This window comes from Phocoena sinus, chromosome 6 (assembly GCF_008692025.1).
Source record: "Phocoena sinus isolate mPhoSin1 chromosome 6, mPhoSin1.pri, whole genome shotgun sequence".
Classification (NCBI taxonomy): domain Eukaryota; kingdom Metazoa; phylum Chordata; class Mammalia; order Artiodactyla; family Phocoenidae; genus Phocoena; species Phocoena sinus.
Genome location: NC_045768.1, coordinates 67,148,902 through 67,159,856, shown reverse-complemented (window position 1 = coordinate 67,159,856; position 10,955 = coordinate 67,148,902). Strand labels below are relative to the sequence as shown.

Here is a 10,955-nt window from a genome sequence, read left to right as displayed (position 1 = left end):
TGTAATGCAAACCTGAATGATACGCAGGAGCCAGTCATAAGAAAAGAGTACAGAGTATTCTACAAAGAGAACAGCAAGGGCAAAGGCTGGAGGCAGGCACAAGTCTGGTGAATTGGAAGAACCAAAAAGTCAGGTGTGGCAGCAACACAGAAAGACGAGAAAAGGCTTGGGAATGTTCGGGAATCTAAATAAGGATGGATGCCCATTTTTAAGAATTTAATTTAATTAGCACACTGTGAGGACTAGCCTAACTAATACACTGGGTTTGTGGCCCTTGCTCATTTATATGACCACACAAAATACTGTGAGTTAAAAAAAAAAAAAAAAGAGGGAGCAAAGGAGAAAATGTTTTTATTTTTGCTGAACTGTTCTAGGAAAATACAATATATCCTATATAATCCAGTAGACTGATAATAGATACAATTGGACCACACCATTTATTTCTTTAAATGCTCATCCTTAAGTGATAATGCTTTACTTTATATTTGCTTACAATACAAATGTGTTGCTTATCAGGTGATTTAAGGCCATTTATAGCAGGTTTACATAAAAAGTGTAGTTTCTTTATAAAACTCAGAACATTAAATCCTCAGTTCACACTTTTTTTCTTTTGATATTCAGACCAATTTGTGTATGCCAAGCTTGTTCTAATTCCTTCTAATGTACTGGAAAGAATATCATTTTCAAGTTTGCATTGATTTGTGGCAATATTTGTATTCAACAATCAAATGCTACACTATTTCCTTCTAAATGGCTGTGCACTTAATTAGTTTCACTTGTGCAGCAATTAATTGGTTTCACAGACTTCTATTTTGGTATTGACCCTGACTATTGATAGTTGGAGCAGATACTGTTATCAGGACTGCGATGCATGTTTTCCGATCACACCACATAAAGTTTTCACGTTTGAAAAAATGTTCTTAATCATAATATCATCTAATATCTTTCAAAATTGCAAAATATTCTTCAACTAGTTTCTTTTTTTCATTTATTTTCTCCAGTACTGCTTCTAGTAAATATGTGGCCAAAGGAAGCTGTAAAAGAAAAACAGAAAAGAAGATCAAAACTCTATATTTTCTTCAGTTCAGAAACATATACTAAACATCATTAAACCATTAGAACTCAGCTATCTGCAACTTTGCACCCATAATGGTACCCTACTGGGTCTCTTTTCAACTGATCTTGTTGGTTAGTGTGGGTAATTTTGTCTTTTATAATAAAAATGATAAAGGAGCAGAAGTAAAATGAAAAAAGATAAACGCCTTATTGAACAATTCATGGTTTACTGACCATGTTAATGTTGTAATCTGCAATACCAGCAGTTAAGCCATTTATCTTCAGTCAGCTGATCAATAGCAGGTTACAGTCCTCTCTAGGGCCCAGAGGCCCACAGTAGTACTGTATGTTCATCACTCATAAAAGAGTGAGAAAGAACTATCAATACACTTGTCTGTGTTAGAGCTGAACATCTCAAGAATTGTAGGGTGAAATTTCAGAGGAAAAAAAATGGCAAAAGTATATCCATTGATTAAGTTGTTATAGAAAAGTTTGGCATATCAAAGTGTCATACACATGTTGCAAACTGCTAAGTTTATGAAATATAGATTACATTTTTAAATTTCATAATTTATATAACTTTTCTGGTAAAGTTTTATCGTTCCCTGTGCTTCACTGAGGTGCCCGTAGAACTCACACAATACACTTATGGGTTATAAGTGAAAGAAAATCCTAAATGTTGCCCAGTTACCTCCCAAAGGCCTACCAACTTGCTTTTATGCTCCTTCCTAGCCATCTAGTTTCATATAAAACGTTTATAACAGTCAAGAAGTTCATTAAGTTATTTTTGGAATTGTCTTTTTGATTAACCAGTAAAGACCACTTTTGTCTCCCTGAATGTATTAACGAGAATCCTTATCAAGCCCAGTCCCCTTCCCTACAGGGATGTAATGTCAGGCCCTTCTTTGTGCTAGGACAACCACCGACAGACAGCAACACTGGTCAGCATCTGAACAAAATCAGCCTGATGTCCGCTGTGTGAGTTGTTCAGCTGTGCTCAGATCAGCTATGCTCAGCTGTTATTATATTTAGCTAAACCCAGCATAATGATTCTTTTCTCAATGCAAACTGGGAAAAAGAGAAAAGACTGGCCAGTGGCAGTGAAACAGATTGGGCAGTGAAACAGGTCCAAAAGGCACAAACAGGTTACGCAGGCCATGGAGAAAATATAGAGACCAGTGTTGGTCCATAGAATTGCCTCATATCCTAAGTAGCTTTCTAGTTTAACTTCCTTCTTATATTTATAATAAATTGACTTCTCCTTAAGATACTCTGAGTCTATGCCAGGATAGACTCTATCTATAGTCTATGTCAAGAGTTTTAGACATTTGTCTCACTTGAAACTTACCACTAAATAAAGCATAAGATACAAAAATATCACATTTCTTCACTTCTTAAGATACAGGTGAATATAAGATACCCACATTGACTTAAAAACAGCTTTTTCTGGAAAAAAGAAACCTATCACATTAAATATACACAAATTGCATATGCATTTCAATTTCAGAAATGTGAAAACGTGAGGAAATGCATCATAGAATCAAGGAAAAAATATATTAGATTCCCTTCTGGAAGATAATGATACTCACTGCAAATCCTTACTTTGAGAAAACTGCCCCCTGGGATGCAGAAAACAGTTATATTTGGTGAAACTGCCAGTTTTACAAATGAGACAATTTAAATTCTCAGGGCATTAACATTAGATGTTAAAGAAATACTCACACACACAAAGGCAAAACTACCAGGTAACTTTCTTTTATTTTGGCTATGGCACGCAGTTACCATATGCATTCCAACAAAAGAGCAAACAAACAAGATGAGAATAACCTCCCATCTCTTCCTGGTAGAAGCAAAAGCAGAAATGAGTGTTTAAAAAAGTTTTTCTAAGAAAAAAGGGTTCTCTGATCAAATAAGTTTGGGAAAGAAACCAAACTTTAAAATGTTATTTTATTTCAGGATCTCTTAGAGACTTTAAGGTGCTAATGGTACTGTGTTTCTCCAAGAGGGCAATGTAATACCCTGCTTCTAAATTCATTTGTCCGCACTTGTCTCATAGTCTATTTATCATGTGGAACTAGTGGTCCATGGAATACACTTTGGGAAACATGCTGGCTCTATGATTTCCTGTATAATAATGTCACAGCACTTTTACCAGGCCACAGTGTACTGACATTAATCATCTTATTTGCACAGTTCATTTTCAAGTTAAAAACTAAACCTACTCTTATTATCTTGTGATCAGAACAATTTTCAGCATGTCATGTACTTGGACATTTGGCTTCTTCTTATCTCGAAGAATCTCTCTTCCAGGAAGCCTCCAAAGTGGAACATGAGGTCTATTTACTAATTTATTGCTGACAACCCCTTTTATTCTTTTCCTCAGGCTCCCAATAAAAATGAAAAGCCCCACAGTTAAACACAACTGTTTGTCAAACCTGTTATATTGGATTGTAAGCTTCTTTTAAGCTTCATACAGAGCCTAACACTTCATGCATTTCAAAAAGCAACCCATCCTTTAATCAAGATGCATGATTTGTGCACATCCATCTGCCCTTGTAGGTTCTTCTATTTTTCTCTACAAATAGGTCAGAAAAAGATTAGTATCTGCCTTTATATAACATTAGACAAAAGTTCATATATCTTACAAGGTAGTTGGAGATGGTTCTTTATCTATTTTAATCCAACTTTTCTATTTTCCTTTTAAATACAAAGATTCCTACTTTTTCCCCCTCTAAACTCAGTGTTCTACTTTCTGTTTATGAATTGTAGTTCACTGGCAACCAGCTTTCAAACTGGTCTTAAAATTTTTTTTTTAATATATAAGGATCAATTGTAATTCTGTAGTAATATAAAATTAATGTAATTTATGATGAAACAGTTAATAATTAAAACAAAGTTAGAGGAAGACTAAGGAAAAGTCAGAATTATAAAACATTTCATAAGATAAACAACAAGGTCCTACTGTATAGCACAGGGAACTATACTCAATATCCTGTGATAAATCATAATGGAAAAGAATATGAAAGAGAATGTATATATATATATATATGTGTATAACTGAATCACTTTGCTGTATAGCAGAAATTATCACAACACTGTAAGTCAACTATACTTGAAAAAAATAAATTTAAAAAAGAAACATTTCACAAAACATACTTATTTCATAAAATATACTTATTGTTTTCAAATGAATAAAATAACAAAGTAACTGTTAACCAAAATTTTTTAGTAGATCTCCTTTCTATTTTACAAATAGTTCCTTACTTATGGAGCAGACTCAGTACATATTCAAATAATAAATACACTAACAGCCTTGGTTTTGAAAATAGCCTCTCTTACCAATTTTACACTATTCATTTTTCACAAACTTTTTTCATAGTACAGATAAAAATTTCTGATCAGTGAAGGATGAATTAACAAAAAGTTTTGTTTTTTGAGAAAGGTTAAAAAATGGGATTTTTAGTTAATTGGTTATTTTTAGTTAATTGAGAGTAATCACTTATATCACATAGATTATCACTAACTTAAATCTCATAAATTATAGTTAATCTGAAGACTAAGTGGAATACAATTTAATCTACAGTGACTCAAGAAAGCTCTTCGAAATCCTATGGTACCATATGAATAGCAATTCTCAGCATACAGATATAGAGTAGATAGAGTTACCACTGAAACTATATTTAATACATAAAATGCCTCAGGAAGTGCTTTAAAAATTCGCACTGTTTGCTTATTTGTTTGCCATATTTTTTAGAACTGCAAAATGTTTTAAAAACACTAAGAAGATGAGGAAATCTGAACTTTTTAGAGTCTAGATTAAGTGCAGGTTTATTTCATACAGGCAGCATAGAGTCTGTTCCTTTCTCTCTCTCTGCATTCTGGAGGGAACTCCCTCAGATACAGAAGAAAGCACAACTGTTCTTTTACTGACAGGATTTTGGATTTGGATTGAAGTGGCAACCTGACTAGCCAACAGCAGAGATCTTTTCTCACTTGCCCCATCAAATATACGTGAAACAACAAACCCAACAATTATGCTGCCTTGGGTTTCATCTCGGATGGCATGTGCCGGGGCCTATGAAGTCCAGAAAGTCCGCTGGACTTTCTGCATAATTTTATTCTCTTGCATAAAAAAGAAGTGATACTCTTAGTTATGTCATTGCAGTTACACAGGCTTGAACTCTTCAGCACAGGGGAAAAATGGACAGGGGAAGAGCTGATACTGCATGAGATTTCTTGGAATGGGAATTTAATTAGGGCATCGGAATAACTGTGAGTTTTGCTTGGTCTATACTGTAATCTTAAAGTGGGTCTTCCTGGTCATGCTGGCTGTCCCTGTTGCCAAAGGTGACTTCTCTTACTGGAAGGACTTCCCCTGACTTCAGATTTTAGGCTTCTCTTATATGTAAATGCCTACAGATGTTTGCGTTTAGAAAGTGGTGTGCCAGTGACACAACCTCAAACTTATCACTCACAATAATTATGGCTTCATTTAGAGGTGTTTCTGTATAAAGGTAAGATATGAATGATAGTTGCAGATGTTGGAGAGCTATGTTGGAAGAATAACAAAGCCTCAAGTCCATAAGTGTGAAACATACAGATAATTTATAGCATCAGCACTAACTGGAATGTACTCTTAATAGTATAAAACTGAAAAGTTTTGTATTGAAAGAAAAACATTGAAATGAGTACCTCTTTAAATCTAAAGGACAAGATTAACATTTTAACCATTTTCATTCTTATTTTTGCTTTGAAAACTATTACCAAAAGATACTGCTTTTAAAATAAAAATTGATAATGGCTATTCTGACCGGTGTGAGGTGATACCTCATTGTAGTGTTTTTTTTTGTTTTTTTTTTTTGTGGTACGTGGGCCTCTCACTGTTGTGGCCTCTCATTGTAGTTTTGATTTGCATTTCTCTAATGATTAGTGATGCTGAGCATCCTTTCATGTGTTTGTTGGCAATCTGTATATCTTCTTTGGAGAAATGTCTATTTAGGTCTTCTGTCCATTTTTGAATTGGGTTGTTTGTTTTTTTGTTACTGAGCTGCTTGTATATTTTGTATAGCTGATTCACTTTGTTATACAGCAGAAACTAATACACCATTGTAAAGCAATTATACTCCAATAAAGATGTTAAAAAAATAAAATAAATAAAATATAAAAATAAAAATTGACTTTAGCAGAGCTGTACTCAAAGTAAAGATATTAAATTTTATGTATTATACCTGCTTTAACAAAGGATATGATTCAGTGAGATTTTGAGTTTAGTAAGAAACTAATGTCTGATTATTATAAAATTAAAGATGGAAAATTTGTAATAAATAAATATTTATACACCCACTCTACTATCTTGTAATTAAAAGATTGAACTTGTTAAAATAACCAAGCAAGGTATCAGAAAGAACAATTTATTTATAATTTAAAACTGGCATTGAATAGTGATCTAAGTTTCCTAAATGTTGTTTATATTTCTGGCACATTATCTATCTATCTATCTATCGATCTATCGATCTATCTATCTATCCTTCTACCTATCTACCTGTCTTGGTGTTCTGCTGAATATTGAAGTCTATATCTGCTATTCTTTTTTTTTTTTTTTTTTTTTTTTTTTGGTACGCGGGCCTCTCACTGTTGTGGCCTCTCCCGTTGCGGAGCACAGGCTCTGGACGCGCAGGCTCAGCGGCCATGGCTCACGGGCCCAGCCGCTCCACGGCATGTGGGATCTTCCCGGACCGGGGCACGAACCCGTGTCCCCTGCATCGGCAGGCAGACTCTCAACCACTGCGCCACCGGGGAAGCCCTATATCTGCTATTCTTAAACTTTGGTGAAGGCTATAATTTGTTTTCCTTTCATTTCCCCCCAATTTTTTTTTTTTTTTTTTTTTTGCGGTACACGGGCCTCTCACTGTTGTGGTCTCTCCCGTTGCGGAGCACAGGCTCCGGACGCGCAGGCTCAGCGGCCATGGCTCACGGGCCCAGTGGCTTCGCGGCATGTGGGATCTTCCCAGACCGGGGCACGAACCCGTGTCCCCTGCATCAGCAGGTGGACTCTCAACCACTGCGCCACCAGGGAAGCCCACCCCCTGCAATTTTTTATAGTGGTAAAATACACATAAAATTTACCTTTTAACTTTAATGACATGTCTTTTTTCTGGTATCATGAAAGTAGGCTTTAATTTGTTAAATTAAAAAAAGAAATCCCAGTAAGGCTCTGAATGGAGAATTTTTAACTTTTGCTACTTCAGTTGGATGTGAGGAGTAAGTGTATGTGGGTGACTGTGTGGGTTTACGTGTGTGGAGAGAGTGAGTGTGGGAGTTTGCAGTATGTGCGTGTTATCAGTGTGTTGTAAGTGCAACACTGAAAGCAACAGAGTAAATGTCTTCAGGGCTGTAAAGAGAAACTTTCTGTTAACCTTCAGACTGGAAGTTATTCTATTTACAAAAGCCAGGGAGATTTATAAAACCTTCTCACTGCCATATTGCAAAGCATCTATAGAAAGTAAGCATATTTTGCAGAAAGGGCACTGGGGAAAGAGCCATTTAAAATTTCACCGTTTGCAAGATCTGAAGCAACTAATAGGAACAGGGATATCTAAAGCTAAAGAAAAAACATCGATCAAAGTCTATACTTTCAATTATCAACAACTGAAGGCAGAAAGAATTTTTGACATGGTCCCAATACAAGAAAATGATCTACACAAAGCGGATGAAAATGGACTGAATGAAATCTAGAAAAGGATTAACAAACAACATAGAATAAGGCAACAACAAAACAAGATGAAGACACATTTTCTAGCCATTTCTGGCTAAGTGTTTTTTATGTAAATCCTAGTAAAGAACCATATTGTGGTTATAACTGTATATTATTTGTTTTATACAAGTATACATATTTTAATATACATACCCATAATTCTGTTCAAGTTAATTGTTTAAAAACTTTCATAGTTTATATATTTTAACTATTTGTTCATTGCCCTCCATCACCAGAGATGTAAGCTCCATGAGGGTAGTGATTTTTGTCTCTTGTTCACTGCTATACCACCAAACCTGAAACATTACCTCACATGCAGTAGACAATACACATTTTAAAAATGGATTTCACAGCTTGGGTTCAATTTTATCTCCACTAATTCTTTCCACTTCCTTTATAAAATCACAAGTACAAAAGACTGTTTCAGGTATTATTAAGGCCTGAAAACAAAACTAAGTGATCCTTACTATAATTTTAATTTTGAGGATCAGAATGGACAGAACAAATAAACAATACCTCTTAGAGGGCAGAGTATAAATAACTGACTCCTTTTTGTTTGCATATATGAGAAAGTAATATCAGCTAGAGTATGACAGAGGGACAGCTCCTTCTTTGTCAATTGAAAAGAAACATATTAAGTATGAAATAAAATAATTTACCTCATTTATTCATAGTTATGGCCAGTAGACAGAAATTCAAATTCAAATGCATTTAATGCAGTCCCTGCTAATGGTGGGGGACATAGCACATGAGATATAAGAACTTAATTGGGGACTTCCCTGGCGGTGCAGTGGTTAAGAATCCGCCTGCCAGTGCAAGGGACACAGGTTCGACCCCTGGTCTGGGAAGATCCCACATACTGCTGAGCAACTAAGCCCATGCGCCACAACTACTGAGCCCATGCACCACAACTACTGAAGCACGTGCTCTAGGGCCCGTGCTCTGCAACAAGAGAAGCCACCGCAATGAGAAGCCCATGCACTGCAATGAAGAGTAGCCCCCACTTGCCATAACAAGAGAAAGCCCAGGTACAGCAATGAAGACCCAATGCAGCCAAAAATAAATTTTGAAAATTAAATTTTTTTAATTAAAAAAATTAAAAAATAAATAGTCTCTGGCTGCTAAAAAAAAGAACTTAATTGGATTTACTTAAAAAAAAAAGGGTATTCTTTTTATTCTTCTTCACTGTGCCTCATATTAAGGAATTCATTTTTTAAATGGAGATATAATTCACATAAAGTTCACCATTTTAAAATGTATAATTCGTTGGTTGTACAAGGTTGTACAACCATCACCTTCATCTAATTCCAGAACATCACCTTCATTTAATTCCAGAACATTTTCATCACCCCAAAAGAAACCCTATACCCATTAGCAGTCATGGTCCCTCTTCCCCTATCCCCTAGCAACTACTAATCTACTTTCTGTCTTGATAGATTTGCCTATTCTGTACATTTCATAGAATGCAATCATACAGCAAGTTACCTTTTGTGTATGGCTTGTTTCACGTAGCATAAGGTGTACAAGGTTCTTCCAGGTTGTAGCACTATCAGTACTTCATTCCATTTCATGGCTGAACAATATTTCATGTATGCAAATACCATGTTTTGTTTATCCATCCATCAGTTGATGGACCTTTGGATTCCTTCCACTTTTGAGCTATTATGAACTATCATTGAGCTGCTATGAACATTTATGTAGCAGTTTTTATATGGACATATGTTTTTACTTATCTTGGGTATATACCTAAGTGTGGAACTGCTGGGTCATATAATCTCTACTTTTAACTTTTTGAGGAACTGCCAGACTGTTTTCCACAAGGGTGGCACCATTTTACTTTCTTACAAGCAATGTATAAGGGCTCTAATTTCTCCACATCCTCACCAACACTTGCTATTGTCTGTCCTTTTGATTATAGCCATCCTACTGGGTATGAAGTAGTATCTCATTTTGGTTTTTGGTTTGCATTTCCCTAATGGCTACTGATGTTGAGCATATGTACATGTGCTTATTGGCTATTTGTATATCTTCTTGTAGAAATGACTATTCAGATCAGTTTCTTTTCTTTCGTTGTTGAGTTGTAAGAGTTTGAAATGTGTTCTTAAATGGTTAGATTTCACTGAGAAAAGCCGCACAGCAGGTTGGGATGAACTAATGAAAAACTGTGAGTCCCTGAATACTGTTATTGACATGTATCAACTAAATTTTTTATGGCTTCAATCACTGACATCTCTCTCTACCAAATCTGATCTACCTCTTTTGATCCCTAAAACTTTTAAAGGTATCATCATCTTTCTCATCATATAAGGTATTAAACTCACCTCTCTTTGGTTTCTGCTTTCTGACCCCTTCATCTAATCTCAATACTGCTATGGATTCAGTTTCTATAAAGTCACATCTATCTCATCCTTCCTATTTTTATAGTGAGGGCACATGCAGGCCCCCACTTCCTTTTGCCTTGACTACCTTCTTGTTCCCAGTCTCTTATCCTTTCAAACCATCCTACATGCTGATCTCATGTATCTTTCTAAAGCACAACTCTGATTACATCCCTTTCCTGCTCAAAGGCGTTTATTGTTTAGTCCCAGTCTACTTTTCCTATTTCTGTTTTTTTTTCTCCCATGTCCTAAAACACAGAAAAACTAATTTTGGGTGGTTCTCCCACCCTATTATAATCATTAATTTGCTTGCTTGTCTCTGCCATAAACTGTAAGTTTTAAAAAATGTAATAATGCAAAAAGAGGAATTAATACAAGTAAAAATCTTCAAAGAAATTAAAAGGCAGCTATGCCATAAAAAATGAAAGTAGGTATTAGAACAACTTTTTTTCAGTGTGATTCTTATTATTAGAAATCTGTGGGGACAAAGGTTTGATGCAGATAAAGATCAAATACTTAAAATTACCAATTGTATCAGGACCACTTGAAAGGAGGACGAATATTACATTCTGTGTTAAATATACATAAGTTAAGGTTTTAGACCTTTTAATTCTCATGCATTTCTGGCTAACAGTACCAGTAGGTATACTATTGTGCGGGCCCATATTGCCACATGGCAGGACAGCTTTTTATTTTCTGGTAAATATCTTATTTATATAAATTTTAATCCAATGAATGTAGAGAAAATTTTCTTTAAGAGAAAATAG

The 10,955-nt window shown here is 35.2% G+C and overlaps 1 protein-coding gene across 6 annotated transcripts in view; it reads right to left on the bottom strand.

The window, feature by feature from the left end:
• Window positions 1-333: 333 nt before the first annotated feature.
• Window positions 334-10,955, bottom strand: part of CNTLN (centlein) — a 331,161-nt gene continuing 320,539 nt past the window's right edge. For all 6 annotated transcript variants that reach the window (XM_032635110.1, XM_032635111.1, XM_032635112.1 and 3 more), the window contains one exon: window positions 334-1,034. In XM_032635110.1, coding sequence (XP_032491001.1) covers window positions 933-1,034 — 102 coding nt within the window. In that variant the 3' untranslated portion in view covers window positions 334-932. The remainder of the gene's footprint in view (window positions 1,035-10,955) is intronic.